At 37.9% G+C, this 25,454-nt stretch overlaps 1 protein-coding gene across 2 annotated transcripts in view; it reads right to left on the reverse strand.

The window, feature by feature from the left end:
- Window positions 1-84: 84 nt before the first annotated feature.
- The window catches only part of FBXL20 (F-box and leucine rich repeat protein 20), a 90,483-nt gene continuing 65,113 nt past the window's right edge, over window positions 85-25,454 (reverse strand). For both annotated transcript variants that reach the window (XM_032457912.1, XM_006176364.2), the window contains exons 7-15: window positions 19,883-19,978; window positions 18,173-18,299; window positions 16,842-16,916; window positions 14,299-14,429; window positions 12,235-12,295; window positions 11,332-11,376; window positions 9,730-9,786; window positions 8,607-8,819; window positions 85-7,129 (exon numbers count right to left, since the gene is read on the reverse strand). In XM_032457912.1, coding sequence (XP_032313803.1) covers window positions 7,022-7,129; window positions 8,607-8,819; window positions 9,730-9,786; window positions 11,332-11,376; window positions 12,235-12,295; window positions 14,299-14,429; window positions 16,842-16,916; window positions 18,173-18,299; window positions 19,883-19,978 — 913 coding nt within the window. In that variant the 3' untranslated portion in view covers window positions 85-7,021. The remainder of the gene's footprint in view (window positions 7,130-8,606; window positions 8,820-9,729; window positions 9,787-11,331; window positions 11,377-12,234; window positions 12,296-14,298; window positions 14,430-16,841; window positions 16,917-18,172; window positions 18,300-19,882; window positions 19,979-25,454) is intronic.

Below are 25,454 nucleotides of genomic sequence, written 5' to 3' on the forward strand. Positions count from 1 at the left end.
GCCTCAGGAGCCTTTTACAGTTCAAGGGTTCAAGGAAGTTAAGAATCACAGCTCCAAGTCAGGCTATTTCCACAGCAAAATGAGAAGTCTTCACAGCTTATTTCCTTTAATTACATCATAAAACAAAAATTAGAACATACAGGAAACAATAATAGTTACATAACAATTTACTTTATATATTTATATATAAAAAACATTTTTTTTTTTTTTAGTCCAAAGATTTTAAAGCAAAAGGAATCCTCTACTGCCACCTTGGATTTTATTTATTTTAAATAACCCTCCCTCCCCCCACCCCATCCTCAAGCGCCAAAAGTACTGGGTGGAAACACAGTCACTTGGACAGCTAATGGAAGCTGGTGTTAGGTCACCATGTAGAAAACTGTGTTGGCCCCAGGGACTGGCTAAGTGCTGGGGCAGGCCTGGTGGAGAAATAAGCAAGCAGCAGCTCCCACACACTGAAGCTCTCACTCCAGGGCAGGCCAAATGGCTGGAAAAGGCTTAGGCCAGACAGCAATGTTTGGGATCAGATCCAGCCAGTCAACCATCCCTCTGCATTCTACCCCCTCAGGGGAGTGGGGACAGAGGCGGGGCAGTGCAAGGGTGAAACAGCCTGGTTTGACGATAAAAATTTCTCCCACAGCACCATTTACCCACCCGTCTCTGTCCCCAAGCAGAATCTGACAGGCAGGGGTAGTCCTCACAGTTCTCTGAGCTCTGCACAGGCCCTGTTTCTCAGGTCTGTGCTCTCAGGGTCACTGGAAGGTGGGCAAAGGTGAGGGGAGCAGTTAGGAAGTAACCAAAGCAGGGTACTTGGAAACAATTCCTGGGAGGAAAAAGGAGGCAGCCAGAATGGGAGGCATATGAAGGTTGATCATAAAAGGGGAATGGAGAAAGGCAAAATTAAGAAGGCCTTTCTCCCCCTGTAGTAACTGGGCAGTCACAGATCCTCGGGGGCCAGCTCCGAGCGCTACAGCATGGTGAAAAAAAACACAGGCATCTTCTGATGAGCCCCATCCTGTGGATCTTGTATATTTCAGAGGTTAGTGTGTAATTTGGGGGCAGGGGTGAGGAGGGGAGTAAGAGAAGAAATCTCAGGCTCACCTCTTCTTGCACTTACTAGAAATTAAGTCATCAGAGAAGCACAGATAAGAAATTATTCTTAAGGGAAGGAAAAAACTAATGTAAACCCAGAAACGTAGCAGCAAAGGTTTCACTTATTACAGGTCTATTATGTAGCACTGGGAAAGAAAATCATTCAAGTCTTTAGGGGGAAAAGGTAAAGTGAAAAATCAAACCATGCCAGTTAGAGACTCCTTTTCAAGTTAGGATTTTTCTAAGACCTTAGGTTCTCATTCGCTAGTGCTGTTAAAAAAAAAAAAAAGAAAGAAAGAAAGAAAAAACAAAACAGAATAATGACTTTAGGGGCTGAGAAGGGTTAGGCTAAGGTAAGAAACACATACATGTGTATGAGCAGCAGTGTGGTACAGATCTGAATTAATAAGAATCAGAAGTATAGGAGACAACAACAAGCCAAAACTTAGTGGGGAAAAGTTTTCTTCTACTTTGATTTTAAAAAGTCACTTCAAAGATTCCCCTGGGCTCTTGGGGTATGGCAAAACAGAATAGGTATGTGTCTGGACACTGCTCTTCTCCCATCTCTTCTTCAGGTGGGAATTCTCACTTACTGCCTACCTGCTCTTGCCCCGGTGAAAACCACACCTAGAAGTCACTGGAAAGCACTGGTGGTATTTTCAGTGGTGCCAATCCCCATCTGGATGACACCGGTTGGGTGTGTGGTTAGATGCGTGGAAAACAGAAGCCCTCCTTGCCAATAAGAAGGGCATGGAGTTCATTAGATGGAGAGGAAAGTAAATCTATTCACATGTGAGGCAGCTGTTTCTACATATTCAGGACAGATGCCTGTACCTGAAGCAAAGCAGCCCAGTTCCAGAACTGAGTCTCTCCTTTACTTTGAATCTCATCTAGCATTTTCCCACCCTGATTCTTCCAAACAAGACACTTGAAAAACGTGGAAAATAAAAAGGGCCAATTGATGCAGTTTTGGTTGCTCATGGTTCTTTTTCCTAAAAGGGCAATGAACTACCCTGGCTGAAGAAGCAGAGTCTCAACACCTGCAAACCAACCTCTACCAAGAGCTTAAGCAGGAAACACGAGGCAGAGATGGAAGAAGTGCATTATGGAATTTCTCTTAATATCCCACATGTGAGCTTGTCCAACAATTTTTTTTCCTGCCGAAAATTAAATGTAATCCCCTTGGGCTCCCAAGATTCACTCAGACTCAGCTGAGAGGTTCTTACGGACTTCCCTAAGGATCAAAGGCTTCAGAGATGCAGAACTGATGTTCCTAAGAATAAAAATGGACAGAACAGACTTGCCTTGGAGTGGGGAGCTGCAGAAGCCCTTCATGGAGAAAACTCACTTGCCTTATGGTAGTTTCTGGAAGGTAGGAACTTTGTCTCAAGGGAGAGGGCAAGGTTAGAGCAGCATGTTCTTTGCTGGAGAGCCAAGATGTTAAGTGAGGGCATCTGGATATAGCAAATACAAGCCAAATTTTATTCCCAAATTACCTAGGTTAATTATACCCTATCGACATGGTCTTATACAGCTCTCTGTATCTTCCAATCTTATAATTAAATTTTATGACAGAAATAAAGAGGAGGAGAGGCTGAGACTCTTAATTCCCATCCTCCTCCTACTGCTTTAGGATTCTTTGGTCCAAGACAACTGTAAGGGGAGGGTTCTGCCTCATGACCTATTCTATACATCTTCTCAAACAACTCTCAACTAATTCACGCTGCCTGGGTTTGAGGTGGTTAAAGATCCTAGAGCTGGTGGGCTGACAGAGAAGGGAATCTTTTTATAAAATTTTCTGGAAACTCAAAGCATACCACTGAAAGAGCCTGTCAGCCAGGATGCACGACGGGGATAGAAACCTAACCTTAAATCATGCACACAGGAGGAAAACGGCAGAGCAGACCAATTTCCTTTAAAACCCCTCCTCTCTCACTGGTGGCAACTGTCATGAGCAGTCTGACTTTCAGCACAATCAACATTAAATGGCCCAGGGTCAACCACAATCTGCAAGTGTTCCTTCCCTCTAAACAGCAGTCACCCAAGGATATGCTGCCTGCAGACAGGAAACCACCTCTTCTTCCCAGAGACAGACTCACACTTCCTAACAACTTCAAACCAAGACAAGCTACATCTCACACTTTGTTTAGCTCCCCCGTGGCATTCGTGGGTTATCAAACCAATAGCAATGCATTTAACAAGGCAATTAGAAGAGAAAAAAGAACTTGACTGCTATACCATTTATAGCTATATAGAACTGTTCAGTTTGGAAAGCCCCAAAATAAAGCATCATAAAAGTATTTACCAGGTTTTCCTCTAAAATATGTGATAGAAGGAATAAGAAAAATTTGACTTACATGTCTGCTAAATCAACTTAATGGATGTGGAAATTTGTAAAAAACCATTCAAGAACTACTTTTACAACCACTAAAGAACAGAACAGCAAGAGAAAACATTTTTTTACATAAAGCACAATGTAATGTGCTTTCATATTCCAAATATTGGAAAAAAGGATGAAGCCAGATATTCTTACTCCTCATATTTAACAATTTGATTTCAAATTCATTAAGCAAGTATCAGTGATCACCCAGTGAAAAACAGCCTGAGCCACATAACAGCTACTGAATTCAAGGCTGCCCAGGATAGTGTGCCTAGATCAGGACAAGGGTCCAAAAAGGAAGCCAGAATGGAGACACGAGAATAGTCAGGGGGGTTATGGGGGGAGGGTGCAGCTCAGTGGTGGAGTGTGTGCGTAGCATGCATGAGATACTGGTTTAATCCCCAGTACCGTCATTAAAAAAAAAAGAGAGAGAATAAAATCAGCAGCATCACTGAGACATGGAAGCTTTAAACAGAGGGCAAGGATGGGATATAGAAAGGAAATGGGAGAAGTCAATGCAAAAAACAAAAACAAAAACAAAACTGGAATCATCTTGATGGGGTCAGTGAAGAAGATATAAAAAGATACTGATGGGAGTTTGGGCATGTTCAGCACTACTTGCCCCAGACTCCTTGTAAGGTGCCTTATAATAAATGCTGCATGTTCCTTCACCACAAAAACCAACCCTGCCCCAAGCAAACAAACATACTGATGATGCTGAAAAATGTAAGGGGAAAAGGCTGCTTAGAAAAGAGACGATCTGGATGTACAGTAACTTTGAGGAAACCTTTTCACTAACCCCAAACCTCTTCTCTCCATTCACTGTATTTTTTCATTACTGAAAGTATATTGTGATGTGGCTCTGCAGTCAAATGGACCAATAAGTTCTTCCTAAGGAAGAGTTTTTCCTACATCTTTGAAGACTTATTGGATTTTCAAGAGCATCCCTGACACTGAGAAGGAAACATTTTATGTTCAGCTGGCCCTTTGTACCTGACCAAAACTTACCATATTCTGGGTCCTCAAAGTCCTAGTACATTTCATCAGCTGATGTGGGTTTCAGATTAGCATAAAAAGTATATGTTCTTCCAAGCTTGATGGGCCTGAAGTTTTCTTGAGAAAGGAACAAAGCTCCTGCCTGACCACACACATGCCAGTGCTGTGCACTCCAGGGCCCTTATTCCCTCACTGGACTCTGTTCTTGCCCAGACAGGCAGAGATTGTCTGGACAAGTCCACATGGAGTGGGTATACTCTTTGAGAAGAGAAACAGCATTTCCAAGACATTCATGTACTGGTGAATAGGGTCTTTTAAACTCTTTAAGTAAATAAGTACCTCAATAGTCTCAACTATTGGGAAATTCAAATCCACACTCACTAATAAATCAGGAATCTCTGATTAACTTGTTCAGGCACTATCTTAAAAAATACTTATGTTATATCTGTATATGTGGGGTACAGCCAGGAGAGTAGGTCTCACTTTAAGAAGTATATTCCTCACCTGGTAATTTGAGAAGAGGATAAGAGAAGGGAAATGAGAAATACAAGCAGTTTGAACTTTTAAAAGGGCATAATAATAAAACAAGATTTAAAATAAAATTAACATGCTAAATAATAGTGGGTAGTACAGATTTCTAGGACTTTTTCAACTGATTGTTTGTGGAAAAATAAATCACACTTTATTCCTACATATGCTGGTAGAACCAGCACCTACAGCATTAAAGCAAGTATTTTATAACAGCCTGGATCATGTGAAAGATGACCTAAAATCATAGGGGACTGCACATTTAATGCCCTAAACAACCACCCCCTCAGAAAAATCCCCCCCCCAAAACACCAAAAAGTCACCATATTGGAAATTACACAAGGTTTCTAACCTTGGGTTTTAGAAATCTACTTCTTATACTTCAGAAATTCATTTTATTTCCCTCATCCTCCATGATTTTTTTGGTGGGGAGGGGTACAGGTAGAGCTTCTTTGACTCTGAGTCATGGGCACCGAATACCCTGACCTCCGCTCTGGTAACCAGGCTGGGCAGAGACACTGAACCCTCTACTTCCTCTCAATGTTCACCTGCTGCTGATCCAATGCCTTCACCTGGCTACTCTTGTATTTCATTCACAGGAAGTCTGGAGCACAAAAGAGATATGGTTGACAGTTTCTGAAAAGATTCTGGTTCTCTGAAGCTCCAACATTAGATATGATACTATCAACACTGATGAACAGTTGATCAGCTGCTACAGGATCATTCGTCCATCTCTGAGAGGCTGAAATGGGGGGAGGGAGGAAAGAAACTGCCTGACTCAACTGCACAACTCCTCTAGCAGCATTCCTGCTAAAGCGCAACAAACCTCACAGACACCAACCTGAGATGCCACTGATCACACCTAGATTTCAGTGAACATACATGTCTGAGCCTGGGTGGCAGTGACTTTCAGGTTTGGTTTTGGGATTCTTTACTAATAATGTTATTTCTCTCTCTTTATTAAGTTAGAGTGAAGGAAAAAATGTGCAAATACTGGGCATATCATGCGTATTATATATCACAAGATATAACAAACCAAAATGCAAAGTTTGTTTTCATCAAAATAGTTTTAGCTCAATTTCTTCTCTTAACTTTTCTTGATTTTGTTACAGTTTCCCTTCAGACTGGCAAAGATTCAGGCAGGGGCCCCTAATGGTAAAATTTAGAATTAAAAAAATATTTATTGATAATGTCTCTTTTAAAAATGTCTGGTAACCCCAACTAATCATCCAAAATGCTAACTGTACACACAGTAACAGCAAAAGAGTAACAACTGTGAGTAAGCAGACTACAAACAGGTGACAGTTTGAGCAAGAGTGCAGGAGGGAGCAACAGAGAATGAAAGACAGGTACACAGGTGTGCTACAGAGAGTGACAATTTGAGTGAATAAGTAATCACATCTGGACCACAGTGATTTCAATGCAATCATTTAGGAAACCCCTGGGCCAAATACTAAAACACAAGAGGAGGAATGAACAAGCCTTCTTTGTGAGCATGCTCAGCATGTTGGCATGGAAACAAGGAAGCACAGAAGCTCTGTAGTCATCTCACACTGGATGGCTACCATTTACAGGATGCAAATAAATTTTCTTTCTGGTCCCTGGATATAACATGTATTGTTTTCTATGCTTTCCTTGACCTTGGAGGACTACAGCTGCTGTTCCAAAATTGCCGAAGAAACCCCTTAACAAAATAAACCACAGTAGCAGTAACACTGGGTTTGCTGGAATGCCCCCTTCCCTCTACCTTGCTTATGATTTTCTTCTGGGCACATCCAACAGGAATGGTTAAGTTTTACCAATCCACGTGACAAAGCCAGCACGAACTCAGTCCCCGGGTCACAGAGCTAGAGGGGGTGGGGGTGAGGGTGGGTATGCGTATGTATGTGTGGCTCTGGGGATCTGGATGCTGCCCTCACTTTATAACCTTTGCCCGGAACACTGGGGTCGCTTCCAATGGAGATCCACGGTAACTCTAGAAGTGTCATTAAATACTCAGTTCACCAAGGCTGACCACCTCCATTGTCATAGGATGATGCAGCATCTGCAGAAGCGCTGTCTGCTGCCCCCTACTGATGGGGGTGGAGTGACAGGTGCGAAGTAGGCGTGGACTTTAATATTGGGTAAATGGGTCTGAAACAAGACAAAAACATTACTAAGAGATAGGGCTTAAACAGAAGGAGCAACGTTGCTTTTCAGAAAAACCACTGAGGACTGAGTGGACATGAAGGCAGGGCAGAGGCTAAGCACAGTCAGGAAGTTGAGAGGCCTGGGTTCTACTTTGTACCATCCCAGGTTATTCTAAAAGACAAACTCAGTTCATGTAACTTTGGTACCTGCTTCCCTAATAATAAAAACTGGGGAAAAACTTCATGCTAATCTCTTAACCTGTCCCAAAGGGATTCCTAGTTGGATTCTCATAGTTGGAAGAAACTATATAAGCTTAAAATAGTAATTTTTTCCAAGCCATTGTGGCAATATTTCTTCTGACATTTTAAGAAACCTCATTAAATCCTCTTTTAACAACATGCTTCTAGTTTTTACTACATAGTTCCTAAATTCCTACTATGTTCAAGGCACTGTGCTAGTTATGTAAAAGGAGGTACAAGGATGGTCAAGATGCAGATCCTGCTCTTAGGGAACTTACAGTCTAGACATGCACACAAATAGCTATTAGAGTGGAAAAGTGCTAAGTGACTCTTGAGGATTCGGAGATGCAAGAGACTCCTTACAGCCAGGAAGGTCCAGGAACCCTAGTGTAAGCAGGCCACAGGCCACAGAACAGGCTCCAGTTGACCCATGGCTCTCCTCGTTTGGTGTAGAAGAAATATGGGTGCAAGGCCTCCCTCCCTTATGTTCTCAGTCCTCTTGGTCTGAAGTGAGAGATAGAACTCAAGATGAAGTATGGTGTTCCTTCATGCACTCAGATGCCATAAGGCCAACATGGATATTCTTAGAGGTTGGTTGTAAGGGCCAAACTAAGCACAGTAACTTTCCCACAGCAGGTGTGAAGCAGATGTTCCAAAAATGTCTGTTGAGCTGAATGATCCGACACAGATTTATCCAGCCTTTTATAATCTCCTTGCTGATAACCTGTCTTTCAGTTTTCTGGCTATAGGTGGGTCTCTTTATTATGAAGGATAGGGCAGAAAGAAAAGGTAAAAAACTACTTGATTCATTTGTTGCCTTAAAAAAAAATAAGAACCCTAGCAAAAGAATCCGATAAGGAAATACAAATTAAATTGTTAAATCTCATTTAACTAAATATTTTCTTTATGTTATTCCTTTCTTTCCTTTAAAAGCAAAATCTGGCATGTGCTTTTTTGATTCTAGGCATGTTATTAGAGAGACTGTTGGAAGGAGACCTACTTTTCTTCCCTTCAGTGTGTGTTTTCCTACTAAATTTCCATCTGGTAAAACAGGTAAAAACTATCTACCCTTAGGCTTGCTCTCCATCTTTTTTTCTTTGCTGAATGTCCAGGTAAATTAAGTATCACAGAAAACTAAATTTAAAAAGAGGAAACGGAGGATAAAAGAAAAGAGAAAAGAAAAGAAAAGAAGGAAGGGGTGCTGAGAATTTAGAGCCAGAGGGTGATTCCACCGTCTTTACCCTGAGTCTCTTGATTCCAGCCCGTGTGATTTGCTGGCAGTCATAGAGTTCTATCCGCTCAAGGCTGTGACAGCTCTTCAAGTGCTCCAGGGATGCATCTGTGATTAGCGGGCAGTTGTCCAGTTCAATCACCTCCAGCTGGTCATGGGCGCAGGCCCCGTTCCCCAGGTGACGAATTCCATCGTCTGTGATCAGCTCACAGTGAGACAGACTCTGCAGCCAAATAGAGCAAGGAAGGACACTAAGCGCTAGATCCATGTGGTGAAATGAAGAAAGCAAACTAGAGTCGCTGGGGTTCTGCTTCTGACAATCAATGATAGACATTTCTGTGTGGGATTCTAAATATTTTTTGTGAATTCCTGTAATGATTATGAAATAGTTCATAAACAAAATACATTATACTGCCCTACCATCTCCATATACAAATTATTAACACTTTTCTTCTCTACAGGGACAAGGGGGCTCAGGCTTTTCCTGTAAAAAATTTTCTGGAATTTGGACTATATACTGAATACCTGGTGCAGGGACACACCCAAATAGTTAATTGACTGAAAATTATTCTTTTAGCTTTAAGATGTGGTTGTTTCTTCACTTTACCAATTTTCCTTAAATCTCTGGTTCCTCCACGTGAAACTCAGTACCACTGACCCAAACATAGTTTAATGTGCCACCAAACACCAAAAATAAGCCTAGATACAGAACAGTCAACCAGAATGCTTTCCCACAGTGTTACTGGAAACAGTAGCAGAGAACTCCCCCTACTGAGGCCTGGATTGCTTCTGTTTTATAGGAATATTTGGTCTCAATGTGAAGCAAACTGTATTTGGGGCCACCTTTTCTCTGGAAATTTAAGCATCGTTCAGGCTGGAGTGTAATTCATGTGGGAGGGAGAACTCATACTCTCCATGTCAGTTTTCAATCTCCAAGCACTGATACAGAAAATATTTAACTTTTCCAGTTCCTATCTCAGTTTCTTCCTTCATGCAGGTCCTCCCTTGGCCCTCTGTAAGTTGGCAAATTGGAGAATATGCTTTCCCAAAATGGTAGCCAGATACTAAGAGGAAAGTAAGAGCTGTGTTTTGATTAAATCCAATAAACATAAAACTTTCAAAGTCAAACTCACCAATACTTGAAGTCGAGGACAGTGTATAGAAAGTTGGATTAATGTGCTATCTGTTATCTGAAAGAAACATGTAAGTTTATTTTAGGGCTAATTCCAAAAAACTCATGGACCATACCTCATTCTTGACTACACTTGTATTCTAGATTGATACCCTGATACCAATCATCAAATAGCAGAATCTTGCTTGCAATCCCATCAGCTACCTGAACCTATTCTTTGAGAGCCTATCCAGGCTAGTCATCTTCATCTTTGAGCAGGGCTGTTGAAAATCCTGTTTGTTTTTGAAATAAATGAAAAGGTGTCCTCTATAACTTCTACCCACTGGACATTGTTCAACCTCCTTAGAATCATCACAGAAACGAATCAGAAGACACTGCTCCATGAGAAAAATTAATGTAGAAACATCCTCACATTTTTACATATTTGGCCCATATATATTTTTAAATTTATTTATTTTTATTTAAATTTTGTTGGGGGGGAAGGTAATTATCTATCTTAGTTTTTAATGGAGGTACTGGGGATTGAACCTGTGCATGCCAGGCATGCACTCTTGCCATTGAGCTATACTGTCCCTGCACTGGCCCATATTTTTATAAGCCATGCCACAACTCAGGATTGATAACCTGGATATCAGTTATTTTCCCCAAGGGTGGCAGAAAGAGGCTGCTGGGTTAACTATGAATATTCAGTAAGAAAGAACTCCTGAAGGAAGAATAGTCTTTTATATTTATCTTAGGACGGAAAGTAAATCAGTGTTTTCCCCCCAACCCCAAATTCATCTCTAACTCTGAGATGATTATTATAATACACCTAGCTTCATAGGGGCTAAGAAATGACAGAGGGTGGGGACTGGAGTGGGCAGGCATGTGCACATCACTCAGAAGGACCAACACTAGAAAGGACACAGGACACCAGACATGTGCAAGAGACAGATGGATGTGAACAGTTTTAGTTTAGTAAGAGCTATCAGGGGCTAAGTAGCGTCCAGATAACAAGTAATTTAGAAAAATCAACCTCTATAGTTACCGAAGTATCTTCTCTTCTTTATTTTTACCATAACAAAAAATTCATTGTTCTATCTTCTTTTTAGGAGTCCCCATTTAAAGTTACTCCTCAATCAACTAATAATCTCAAAGTTCTTCAAATTGGTAATAAAAGAAGTTGTTGATAAGGAGGCCAGTCTTCCTGCCTGAAGGGCAGGATTCCGTTGGGGCTCCAAGACTAATGATGTATGGGGTCTCAGGTCCAGTTAAGTTAAAAAGGAGCACTGATACCTGTCAGTGTGCTAGGGCTTTAATTATTTACTAGCATTATAACCCTGTAGGTCTAAATATATATCTTAACATCTTTATGGCCTGAATGCTTGGGCCTTCTTTCTTTCCAATGGCAACCTTATTGATGGCATGTATTTCCCAGATCCTTAGCACAAGTACCACGAGCACCTCGGCCTGGTATGCCTGGAGGACACCTCAATAAATGGACAGTCAGCAGTGCTGCCAGGCTCTACACTACAGCAGGGCAAGGGAATTGAACATTGTGATGTGCATGTATTATATAAATTTCTATCATACTGTATTTCTAAGTAAAAATCCACAATCTTACCTGAACACACTCTTCCAGGTCCATCTTTTCAAGCTCATGGCAGTTCTATGAAATATAGACCCAAACATTATAGTACAAACATTTAAAACATGGGAAAAATTTAAGGCCAGAAAACTAAGTAGTATTAGATATACTGGTGAATTCCAGAGAGCTTCGCAGTTGGTGTCATTCTAATATCACTTCCTGTCTTATTCCATTAATTACACATTTTAAAGGGCCTCTATCACAGTGAAATTTCTCAATTATTCCACATTTAAAGTATCTAACATCTTACAAAGGATGTACGATGAATGAAAATGATTTCTTGGGAAGCAAAGGGAGAATATGCCCTCATCTACGCCATGTGCTGTGCACCCCACACCCTCCCAATCAGTATTCCATCAATCTCCCTAAAAGCAAATGCCTTTTCCTATGTTCCATTACACTAGTCAAAGATAGTATAATTTTAAATACATAATATATTATTATACGGTGATTTATAAACCACTCTAAATATTAAAATCTTTTGGAGAATATAGAAAATCTCTTAATACCTCTTCATTTAAAATCAGGCTTATATATTTCTTTCAACATTATTCTCATCCACCAGTTGCATACCAAGTAACCAAGTAAGTTTCTTTCACAAAGCACTAGGAAAGTCCTGCTTAGTTTAACGTATCATCTTATGAAAATGTGGAAAATCAAGTCTCACGAAGGAGTGTCATGTTGTTCAATTCATGCCTTTCCAGAGCAGCTGTCTGTAGCTACAAGACAAGAACTCTCAGGAACACCAGCCACAGAGAAGTTCCCCAGCATCCCACACACTCAGTTCTACTGCCCTTCCACATTTCCCTCACTCCTCATTCTTCTGAAATAAAAATCCTGAACAAAAAAACCCTTATAAAACCTGAAGAAAATACTTACCCTGGCCAGAGTGGTAAAGCCTACATCTGTTAATTGAGAACACCTTGCCACTTCTAATATTCTGTTAAAAAAAACAAAGTGAAAGTCAACCCCTTGGTCCCTGAAAACTGGGTTTATTAAGACAGCAAGAATTTAAGAAAACCTCCTATTCCCTAAGGACTGCATAACACAGAGTGACATTCACAGCTAAGCAAGTCTGTATACAGATCTTGCCATTCATTTTCATGGAGTCATCATAAAGTGGTCCTGTAAATACCACATTTCAGGGTGATGCAATCAGAAGAATATAATAGAAGCTTGTAGTTAATGCCAAAATGCATGAGAAATGCATTTAAAAGCCTTCTTGATGGCATACTGCTTACCCCCAGAGGGCAGCCTGCTCCTAGAAAACAAAGGAAATGGAGATAAATACTCTGTTTCAGTTAATCTGTTGCTAAAGTAAATTATTCTCTTTCCCTATTTTACATGTACGATCATTCAGATTTAAACAGCTATTAAAAATGCTATGAGGGGACTGGTTAATTACAGGTCTGTCCCAAATACAATATTCCATACTTATGGAAACTACACCCTTTAGCTTCCTGCCTCCCCTGAAAGGCACCCAAGGCAGGCCCAGTGGAGAGGGGAGCTGAGCTGGTAGCCACTCTCTTATTCAGGAACGGCTGAACACCAAGCTAAGTACCAACCACTACACTGGGGAATCAAAAGTAGTAGCTCTTTGCTGTGAAAAGTCTGGCGGTGTCTGCATGACAGTACCAAAGAGTATTATGTTTGCTTACAAATTACTTCCTATAGAAGTTGAAAAAAAATAAAGCTAAAATATAAGAAATTATTATTAAGGGACAATCAATTAGAATGAATGCAGTATCTAATGGTAAAGCATGATTTGACTAAACCCAAGTTTTAAGTATCACATTTGAGAGCCTTTCTATTCTTACAACAAAACAAACCATGAAGGAGACTAGAACTGAACACCACTCTCTTTCAAACAGAAAAAGATTAATATGTAATATTTTTAGACAGAAGACTGGCTACCTCCTTAGCTCCTGAATGGCACTCTACTCTAGGCTTCTGATAGTATTAATTTTGACCAACAAGTCTATGATATATTAAGGAATTTTGATATTGTGGGCAAATTTTCTTTCAATAATTAAGGTTGGGCCCATAGTCTCGTGATTACAAAAGTTTTAAGCTTGCATCCTTGCTCCTGCACTTACTAACTGTGAGACCTTGAACAGGTTACTTGACCTTTCTGTGCTTCGGTTTTCTCATCTATAATATAGAGATAATAACAATGCTTATATAGTGTTATGATGATTAAATGAATTAATTTTTGTAAAGCATTTAAAAAATGCTAACATGTCTAATATATAATAATATACAACATAAGTTATGGTTTAAAAACAAAAAAGACAACCTCAATTACCTCCCCCTCAACCCCAAAAAGGTATATGGGGATAGTTTGCTGTGTGCTCTTACAGAATCAATATGAGTTTGATCCCATTTGCATGCAACACAGCATTCTTAGTAAATATTTAGCCAATCCCATATTTAGGCTGAGAAGTGGGGCCACAGAGAAATAAAGCTTGCTTTAAAAGACCATCAAACAAAAAGAAAAAATTATAAAATAAAAGACCATCAGCACAAGGGAGGTTCTCCTGCAGGGCTGTTTTTTCTCTTTAAATGCTTCCTGCTATGTACCTGGCATCATTACTACAATATAAATGACACGAGTGGGTCTTCAAAAACTTTCTTCAGAAAGGAATTATATAAAAGCATTATAAGAGAAAACACCTTTATTTCTTTTCTCAAGTAATGAAATAAAATGTTGATATTTTTCTAGTATGGATAGCAAGACATAGAAAATGAGGACTATTACCCCTTGGTTCAGGCCAATTACATGTAATCAGATAAAGTGCAAAGCAAGTAGGTGGGCATCTGAAAGGGTAGGAGTGGCCTTATAGTGTCTACCTTAAAAATTTCAAGGTTCCAAGGAGTAAGTGTGAGTGAAGGAGGCCTCTGTTCCTTTCCTCTGATTTTTTGAGATAAACAAGAAATGTTTACCTAAGCCGAGGGCAGTTCTGACCTAAAGCATTCAGGATGGCATCTGTGATGTTGGAGCAGCCAGAGGCACAGAGGGACTGTAACTTATGGCACCCTCTGCATATAGTAATGAGACCTTCATCTGTGATTTGCTAAAAAACAAGAGAAAAAAAATGCATAGGTATTAGTAACTTAGCAGAAGACAAAGAAAAAAAGTTACCTTTGTGAGATAAGTGCCAAAAAAAAAAAATAAATAAAAGTAGATATCATATTAATCATGTAGCAGATCTAAAAGAAAATGAACACACTCTTGTTTTTTTCTAGTTCTCTTTGATTTAGTTTGCAAGAGAACCTGTGCTCAATTTTGGTGCAAAGGGAAGAAGCTAAAATGGGGTTCTCTTAACCTAATGGGATGAACGGGACTGGGAACAGCATGTGGTTCGTCACAGTGTAGGTTCAATTAAATGATTTTGAACCCAGAAAACAGATAATAACAGCAGTATTTTAATAGTATAAACACATTTACAAGTTCAAAATCGATACTAAGTTCCTGAAAAAAAATGAGACAACCAGTGGATGATAACTGTGATCTCAAATCAACCACAGATCCATTTATTCTGTATTTTAGTTTTATAACATAAAGAATAGCATAACTTAATGGATAGCATAATTTAATGGAGATAGTTGTGCCCAATTCAAATGTAATTCTGTATGTTTTAAATTATTTTAAAATGAAAAAAAGAACACAAAAAGATGTTACATTAAAAAAAAAAAGATATCAGCACTTTAATTTGTCCTGCTAAATTCACTAATTTTGTGGAAGTCTCAGAATAAAGCTTTCCTGTCATTTCTGTTTAATCAAACACTATCCTCAGGTTGTAAGAACAATTGAAAAAAAAATCAAACTTTAAATAATCACTGCTTAAATCAGTATTTTCTCAATATTGTAGAACTGAAACAAAATACACATGAAAAATGGATGCTAAGGCAGATAAAAAATCTGTCATGAGAAAACACTGTTGAGGCATATACACATGTACAAGTACCTAAAAAGGGGATGTATGGTTATTACTAAACAAGGATACATGAAATTAAAAGGGAGAAGCAGCAATCCATAAACATGCATATTTAGGAGGCCAATGGAATTTGTGTCTCACACAATATTAGGAAAACATTGAGAGGGCTGTGCTGCCTTTACCTTCCTAATGTTTTAAGGTCTCTAAGGGATTACCAAAAAAGAAAGATGAAGAAAGTCATATTAACCAATAATTTAAATTTTTAAGAGTAAAATCTACTAAATATTTTTATGTTTTTAAATTATTCAAGAAAAAGAGACTGCATTAAGAATGTGCTTTGGCAACTTCAATAGTTTTGGGCAGAAGTCTCATGAATGTTGAGAATCATTTCGTGACATTGTACAGAGTGACTGAAGAAACAACTCATGCCCTAAGATCTGGGTGAAGGTAAACAGTAAGATGAACATGACAGAGCTGGTTCTTTACACTTACCAAGTGTGATTTCTGCCTGCTAGAAGAGTAAACGAAAGGAGCTAAAATGGCAAATGGCAGATATGCTATATATGTATTTATATGTATGGGTGAGTGTGAGATACAGAGTGCATGTGTTGAGTGTAAGTATATAAATAAAATCTGAACATGTGTCTATCACTGTAAGATGGTGGTGTCATGTTTACAATAGTTGTGTAAGCTCTTTCTTTTAGGCCAAATATTTCAGTTACATAAATGAAAGTAGAATCAGAATTAAAAGGAATATCATTCCTTTAACTCAGTCTCTAGGAGCCTCTTAGATCACTAACAGCACTGTACGGGTAGGGGCTGGAAGAGCAGGTTGCTTAAACTGCATAAAATGTGGTCCTGTATGTATCACCTTTAAACTAAGCAACTACTGTGTTCTAAAGTTTCAGGTGACAAACAAGAAGGGGAAAGTATACTAATCAGAAGGCTTAACATAAACAAGGAAAACCCTCACCAACTTTTTTCATTGCTACAAGAGGCTCTCACTCCAAGGCAACACACATGTAATTTTCAAGGCAAGAGAGAAAAGCTAAAGGTGTGCTGTCAATGCTCTAGGATCCTGAATAGTTTCAGCCAATTCTCTGAGCAAAATTCAGGGGCTTTGAGATAGACACAAAAAGCTGACAGTCTAAACGAGCCAAATGTGAAATACAAATACTACTCCAAAAATAATTTAAAGGGTACATTTTGCTTGTTGTCTGCTTAGATCAGCAGTACCCTATGGCTCACTGATAGATTTTAATCACTGTAATTGCAATTAATTTACCAAAAATGTTTTACTTTAAATACTGAAGTTTGTGAATAATTTTCTTCTAAAAAGTAGAGTTTTCTTATGTAGAAAAAGAAAGGGGTGGAGTTACAGTTTAGCTTATTTGCCTTCTGTATAAGCCACCCTCTATCTCATCCATGTCAAAGCCCTCACGAGTGACTATTGTTGAGCATGCAAAAAAATCGCTGGTCTTTACAAAGGACTAAAACTCTTACAATAATATTATTGAAATGAATTACTAATACAGAAGAAATGCTTACTAAGCAAGTCTGCAAGTTCAAAGTCACCAGTTCAGGACAGTGTGCACCTATGTACTTGAGAGCTTCATCTTCTAGCTAGAAAGATTAAAAAGAGAGAGAAAAAAATGATTACTGACATTGCTTTAAATCTTAAAAATTTAAGAGTATACACATTCATCAATACATTCTAGATATAGCCAACCAAGTTTTAAAGGAAGAATGAACTGGAAACAATGAACTATGATCATATAAACATGTAATTCATATGACTGGAACAGTTATCAGTATTTGTTATCAACTCTGACCACATCAAATTCATCTATTACCAAATCAAGGAAATAAATATTGCCCAATGTTTGGATTTTTCTTTTGATAAATTAAACATGCCTGACAGTATTTTGCTGAAGGATTTCGAAACTAAAATAACTTTCACATTTCTACACTCCCTGTAAAGTTTTTAAAAAACAAACTTTTGGGAGCAGGAGTTGATAAACGAATCCAAAGTTTATCTGCTCCTGGAAGATCAGTGCTATGTGTAGAGTGCTGAGAACAGATGGCAAGTAGTTGATTATAATGATGCAATCCAATTAATATTTTTCAGGATTCCATAAATAACGAGAAACTCAAGCTGTTGTTTTAAGGCAGTCATACTTTTAAAGCTCTGTTTCAAACAATGGAAACCCTTCCATCATGGAGAAACAATGAGGGCATTTTAAATAGAATCCAAGGCTTGGTTTTAGTAATCATTAATAAAATAAGGTAATAAGAGCCTAGCCCTACCTTGTCAGTCATTTCTAAATCCACTCTTGATCATTTCCTTCCAGATGCTACCATGTCAATTCTTTTTTTTTCCACCCCTGTGTAACACTGAGATATTAAAATTTTTAATAACAAAATATGTTGGATTTGTGATGTTACTGGAGGGAAATAAGCACCAACACTATAAAATGTAGGTTGCTGTATACTTGGCACATTTAAGAAAAACTCTTGGTGGTTAAACAACCAGTGGAAATTGCCAAGACTATCTTCCTTGCTTATCCAGTGCAAGGTCTCAGGCAGTGACAACACGGCAAGTTTTCTTTTCAGATTAAATTGCATGAAACCCTTCTTGCCTATGGTGCCTGTTCAGCATGATTTTGTATCCCCAGCTTGCCTCCTCTCAAAATTTTATCTTTGGTCAGGTGTTAATTCTTATATTTTTTTACTCTACAGAAAACATTCTAATTTTTCAGTAAGCATATGTCTTTGGTCAATAATGCACAACAACTACATATCCCTCAAGCCAACATCTTGGGGCTGCCCACCAAGTTCATGGTTCCTCTATCATTCACAAGTGCAACATGGAGTATTACCTGTGTGCAGCCTTTTAAGAATAAGGCTTTCAGACCTCCACAGCCTCTCACTAGTGCTTGGATACCATCCTTGGTTACTTGGTCACACCAGGAAATGTTTAATTGCTCCAACAGTGGACATCCCTCACTTAGGATAAAACAAAGTGAAACAAACATATAACTAAATCCAATTCCAAAGGCACAAAAGTCTCATTTTATTGGCTATCTAGTCAGGGATTTACTCAATGTAGATTGAGAATATAGGCAATTCCACAACAAAAAAAGGTGCGTTTATCAATGTTTGTGGTGTTCACGTGGGACTACATCACTAGGAGGGCTATCTCAAATCTAGCTTAACTAAGAAGCACAAGCACGATATTGTTTCTGATACATTAGATCATTATGGAGGTTTATATTTTTCAAATCTGTTCTTTTTGCACTTAGAAATTTAAAGGTCTCTAGATAGGAAATGGAAACAAAGTGACTTTTTCTAGTTAACAGAGTAATTAACAAAGAGTCAGATTCAAATTCAAATTCTCTAAATCAATTACTTATCAGGTAATAAGAAGGACAAAAATGACAAAGGATCTGTAAATTTTCCTTTTCTGGGAAGTATCCAGAGGACAATTTCCACAGAAATTTAGGATACATGGTATCAGACCTCTGCCTTCTATCGAACACTAGCTTCATCTTTGATCTTCGATTTCACAGTTAAACTATGGAAGAATCCCAAGCTCTATGGCATTCTTTGGAAAATATTGCTTTAATTGTTTTATAAATTGAAGCCAGGGGAATCTTGGTTCAAGTTCATTTGTCAACATTAATAGTGTGACTTCAGGCAAGTCACTACAGGAAGCCTGCCAATACCATGATTAGTCTGAGATTAGCCATAGCCCTTCTATGTTCTTCCCAAACTGATGAACACTTCTATCACAGTACTTACCATGCTGTGTAGTGGTTTTTTTTGTTTTTTTTTCCATCCACTAGACTCTGAGCAACTTATGGTTAGCAACTATACCTCATTCAGTTACCTCCTATGGTTGAATAACGGTACGCGACATTAAAAAATGTTTTAGATTTTCTTATCTGTAAAGTGTCAGTCATATGTACCTCACAAGATTTTCAAATAAATGAGATCATTTATGTGAATTACTTATAAACTATAAACATCGTTATACTATCTTACTTATTATCCTACAAGGCAAACAGCCTAAGATACATGTATGTGTTCAATATTCATAAGGAAGGTATAGAAGGAGCCACATTTTCAGATTACTTTTACTAATTACACTTTTTCTTTCTTTTAATAGCTTAATTCTTACTATTCATAAATGCAACCAATACATGGGACCATAATCATTTATAAAAGGCTGATAAAAAGGTAAAAGTACAAAGGAATTTCACTCTTCTTTTAAGATATATCTTTTGTGATGTACTTTTAAAAGTACATTAACATTAAAACAATGAAAACTTACTGAGAGCTTACTATATACTAGGAACTCTGCTAAGTACTTCCTTCATGTATAAACTGTACTGCTCTGTTCAGAAATCCTAGTTACTTCTAGCCATTTCACCTGAATGTGCCCTGTAACTTGGGCAAGTGGTAAAACAAAAGATCTATTCTGAACTACAGTACAAATCTATAAAACATCATTTCCTTTAAGTCCAATTTTATTCCAGTTATTAAAAAACAGTTCTGATTATTGGACATTCTTGTTGTAAAAAATTTACCTCAGAGCTTTTAGAGACATGTTTGTTATCGATGTACAGGAAGCCAAGTCAAGGTGCCTGAGCTTGGAACAGAACTTGCTAAGGCTAGTACAAGTACTGAAAAATGGAAAGAGGAGAAAATAATGAATAAACATATAGAACACATCCTTAGTATATTATACACAATTCCCATTAAACATATGTATATACATATAACAACTGTAAGATTTCCACATCCCAAATAAAAGCAGTTGCAAATCCAGGGACCTTTCATGCTGATGAAGAGGCAGGTTCACAAAGGATTTAAAAAAAGAAAAAAACTTGTGTTGTGTATGAGAATTTGCATGAAGGGAAAATGGTGCTTGACTCACATTTGGAAATGTTAATAGCTACTGACAGCAAACTACATTTGTGCTGATAAGATATATGTATTTTGCAAATCCAGGAACACCAGAAAAGCTAGCTAGTAACTGCTAGCAAGTGTTGAAACATGAAGACCAAAAGATGCGACTGCTCTTTCACTCCTATCTCTGCTCAGGATAACCTTTGCAAGGCAGTAATGAAAAAACTGAATTTTTGCAAAGTATACAGAGGATGGACAGTGTTGGGCTGAAATAAATTATGTAATATTACTGCCTGCTTTCCTTTATGAATTTCTTAAAGGCTCTTTTTCCACAGTGGTTGAGTTTCCCATTTAAAATTCTAATCCAAACAAGACCCATACATTCTAGTTGGCGGATATGTTCCTTAGGTCTTTGTGTGGACTTATGTTTTCAGTTCTTCTGGGTAGATGCCTCGGAGAATTACTAGGTTCTATACTGAGCTTATATGTGACTTTTTAAGAAACTGCCAAACTGTTTTCTAAAGTTGCTGTACCATTTTACATTCCCACAGCAGTGCATGAAGGTCCCAGTTTTCCCACATCCTTGCCAACACTTGACATTGTCTCTTTTTGACTACAGTCATTTTAGTGGGTATGGAGTATAATCCTCTTGTGGTTTTATTTTATAATTTTGTAATGAACACTCTTTCTTATGCTTATTAGCCATTCATCACTTTCCTTGGAGAAATGTCTAAGTGCTTAGCCCAATTTTTAATTGGATTGCCTTATTACTAATTGTTAAGAGTTCTCTATCTTTTCTCAATATACATATTCTTTAATTTCTCTCAGTAATGTCTTGTGGTTTTCAGTATAGAAATTTGGCATTGTTTTAGAATTATGTTATCTGAAAATAAGGACAGTTTTACTTCGTTCCTATTGGTATGCTCTCTCTCTTTTAAAAACTATTGCATTAGATAGAATTTTCAATAAAATGTTGAATAGAAATGACATGAGTTAATGTCCTTGCTTTGCTCTTGATCTTAGGGTAAGGCATTCAATCTTTCACTATTAAGTATGATGTTACCAATAGGTTTTTCATGGATGTCTTTGATCAGATCAAGGAAACTCCCTTCTACTCCTAGTTTGTTGAGAATTTTTATCACGAATGGGTGTTGGATTTCTTCATGTGCTTTTTCTGTATCTAATGATGTATTAGTTGTGTAACAAATTACCTCAAAACTAAGCAGCTTACAACAACAATTATTTATTATCTCAGTTTCCATGGGTCAAGAATTCAGGCACAGGCAGCTTAGCAGGGTGCCTCTGGCTCAGGGTTTCTGACAAGGCTACAGTCAAGGTACTGGCCACAGCTGCATTCATCTCAAAGGTTAAATGGGTACAGATTCCCTTCCAAGCTCATTCAGGTGGATGTTGGCAGGCCTCAGAAGATCCAATTCCAAGCTCACTCATTTGGTTTTTGGTAGGATTCAGGTTTGCTGGCTATAGACCAGAGATCCCAGTTCCTTGTCACATGGGCCTCTCAACAGAGCTACTCACAACAGGGCAACTTGCCTCCCCCAGAGCTGGAGCCCTGAGAGAAAGTAGAGCAAGACAGAAGTCACAGTCTTGGTAACCTAATCTCCAAAGCGACATCCAATCTCTTCTGCAGTAGTCTATTGTTAGAAATGAGTCACTAAGTCCAGTCCACGCTCAAGAGGAAAAGATTACAAAAGGGTGCAAATACGAGGAGGCAGGTATTACTTGGGGGTCACTGCGGGGGCTACCTATCACATTGAAATGATTGTGTGTTTTTTGTCCTTTATTCAGAGGGCAGTAAATCTCACCAGCTTCCTACTTATTTATGGCTCACAAGCCAAGAATGGTGTTGACATTTTTAAATGGTTCAAAGAAAATCAAAAGATCCTATTTTGTGACATGTGAAAATTAAATGAAATTCAAATTTCACCACCATGCAATAAAGTTTTACTGGGGCACAGCCACATTCATTTGTTTATGTATTATCTATGGCTACCTTTGTAAAACACTGGTAGGGTTGAGTAGCTGTGACAGAGACTATGTGGCCAACAAAGCCTAAAATATTTCCTTATCCAGCTTCATATAGAAAAAGTTTGCTGATTCTTGCTTTATTCTATTTATTATGAAATATTACATGAACTGACTTTCTATTTTTTTTAGACTGAAGTAGAGTTGATTTTTTAAAAAATTTATTTATTCATTTAATGGAGGCACTGGGGGTTGAACCCAGGACCTTGTGTACACTAAGCATGCATTCTACCACTGAGCTATACCCTCCCTCTGAAGTATAGTTGACTTACAGTGTTGTATTAGTTTCTGGTGTACAGCACAGTGATTCAGTTACACGTATTATTTTTCACTACAGGTTACTCCAAGCTGCTGAATACAGCTCCCTGTTCTATACAGCAGGACCTTGTTGTTTATCTATTCTGTACCTAGTAGTTTGTATCAGCCAATTTCAAATTCCCAATTTATCCCTCCCTTCCCCTTTCTCCCACTGGTAACTGTAAGTTTATTTTCTGTCGATGAGTCTCCTGTTTTGTAAATAAGTTCCTTTGTGTCATTTTTTAAAGATTCCACATATAAGTGATATCACATGAAACCTGTCTTTCTCTCACTTACTTCACTTACTGTGATAATCTCTAGGTCCACCCACGTTGCTGCAAATGACATTATTTCATTCCTTTTTATGGCCGAGTAGTGTTCCATTGTGTGTGTGGTGTGTGTGTGTGTGTGTGTGTGTGTGTGTGTGCGTGTGCTGTCAATGGACTTTCAGGTTGATTCCATGTCTTGGCTATTGTAAAAAGTGCTGCTGTGGACACTGGGGTGCATGTGTCTTTCTGAATTTCTGAGTTTTCTCTGGATATATGCTCAGGAGTGGGATTGTTAGATCATATAGTAACTATTTTTAGTTCTTCAAAACCTCCATACTGTTCATCATAGTGGCTGTACCAATTTACATTCTCACCAACGAACTGATTTTAGGATGCTAAACTACACCTGTATGTATTTCTGGGATAAAACCCACTTGGTTATGATCCAAAACCTTTTTATATGTTGCTGGATTTGGTTTCCTAAGATTTTAAGTATTTTTGCACCTCTGTTCCTGACAGCAAATCAGTAGATTTCCTTTTATTGTGATGTCTCTAATTGGCTTTTGTATCAGAAAAATACTGGCCTCTTAGAACAAGTCATGAAGTGTTTCTTTTATCAATGAGTTTCAGGATTGGTATTAAATCTTCTTTAAATATATGATGGACTCACCAGTGAAGCGATCTGGGCCTGGGCTTTTCTTTGTGGGACAATTTTGAATTACTCAGTGAATTTACTTGCTGTACATCTATTCAGATGGTCTATTTTTTTCTTGAGTCAAATTAGGTAATTTGGGCCTTCCCAGGAATTTGCCCATTTCATCTAGGTTGTCTGATTTGTTAGCATAAAGTCATTTATGATTTTCCATGATAATCATTTTATCTGTCTTTTGGCTCAAGTATTTAGTCCTCTCCTTCATTCCTGCTTTTGATAATTTGAGTCTTCTTTCTTATTTTCTTAGTCTATGTTTGTCAAGTCTTAATTTTTTTCCCAAAGAACCAGCTTTTGGTTTCATTGATTTTATTACTATTTCTGTTGCCTATTTCATGATATCCAATTCAATCTGCACTTTTCCCCCTTCTTCTGTGTGCTCTGGACTTTGTCCTTTTTCTAATTTCATAATGTCAAAGATTGTTATTGATTTGAGCTTTCTTTCTTTCCTCTTTTTTGATAGGAATGCAGAGCTATATCACTATCTTGGCTGCATCCCATAAATTCTGGTAACTTTTTATTTTCATTTAGCTCAAAATTATTTAGAAGCTTTGATGCTTAACTTCCAGATACTTGAGGTTTTTCCACATTTTGTTCTGTTGTGAATCTCTAGTTTAATTTTTACTTTTTTTAAAGTTATTTTCTTATAGTTTGCTCATGGATTACAATATGTATCTCAACTTACCACAATGTATTTCAGAACAATAACCTGATTCTCACAAAACATAAGCATTTTGCTACAATAGCTCATGGTTCCCTGCACTCTCCTTTATGCTATTACTTTCAAGTGTTTAAATATATATTACTTCTATATATGATGTAGACCTAACAATATAGTGTTATGATTATTGCTTTATACAGGCTTTTATTTTCTCAAGAAGACACGAGAGAATTAGTCTTAGATTTACCCACATATTTACTAGCAATTCTGATTACTCTTCATTTATCAGTTCCTATGATTTGAGTTACTGTTTGGTATTTATTTCCTTTGGACCTGAAGAGCTTTTAGTATTTTTTGCAAAGCACATTTACTCACAACAAATCCTCTCCATTTTTGTTTATCTGGGAAAATCATTATTTTGCTTTCATTTTTGAAGGATAGTTTTCTTTTCAGAATACTGAATACGTCACATGGCTCTGGCTTCCACTGTTTCTGATTAGGTTACACGTTAATCATGTATTCCTTTTTTATACATGAGTTATTTTCCTTTTGCTGCTTTCAAAATCTTCTCTTTTAGTTTGGCTCTAGGTTTGGATATCTCTATTTTTAATCTTCCTGGGGTTACTGAACTTAGAGTTGTAGATTAATGTTTATCATCAAATTTGGAAGGTTTTCTACATCAATTCCTCATATATATATATATACACACACACACATATATATAATAAAAAAAAACACATATATATTATATGTATGTATGTGTGTGTGTGTGTGTGTGTGTGTGTGTATTTTTTTTTTTTTTTTTTGCCCCTCTCTGTCTTGTCTGGGATTCCCATTTTATGTATGCTGGTACTCATAATGTTATTTCACAGATCTCTGAGGCTCCACCCATTTTACTTTAATCTTTTATCTTTCTGTTCTTCAGACTGGAAAATATCTACAAATCTATCTTTAAATTGATTTTATTTATTTACTTTTGTGTATACACACACATACACAATATACCACACCTTCTTAACCCAGTCATCTGTCAGTGGGCATTTAGGTTGTTTCCATGTCTTGGCTGTTGTAAATAGTGCTGCTATGAACATTGGGGTGCATGTAACTTTTCAACTTTGAGCTTCCTCCAAAGTTGGATGCCCAGGAGTGGGACTGCTGGATCATATGGTTAAGTCTGTTTTTAGTTTTTTAAGGAATCTCTATTCTGTTTTCCATAATGGCTGCACCAAACTACATTCCCTCCGACAGTGTAGGAGGGTTCCCTTTTCTCC

Source organism: Camelus ferus, chromosome 16 (assembly GCF_009834535.1).
Source record: "Camelus ferus isolate YT-003-E chromosome 16, BCGSAC_Cfer_1.0, whole genome shotgun sequence".
Lineage (NCBI taxonomy): Eukaryota > Metazoa > Chordata > Mammalia > Artiodactyla > Camelidae > Camelus > Camelus ferus.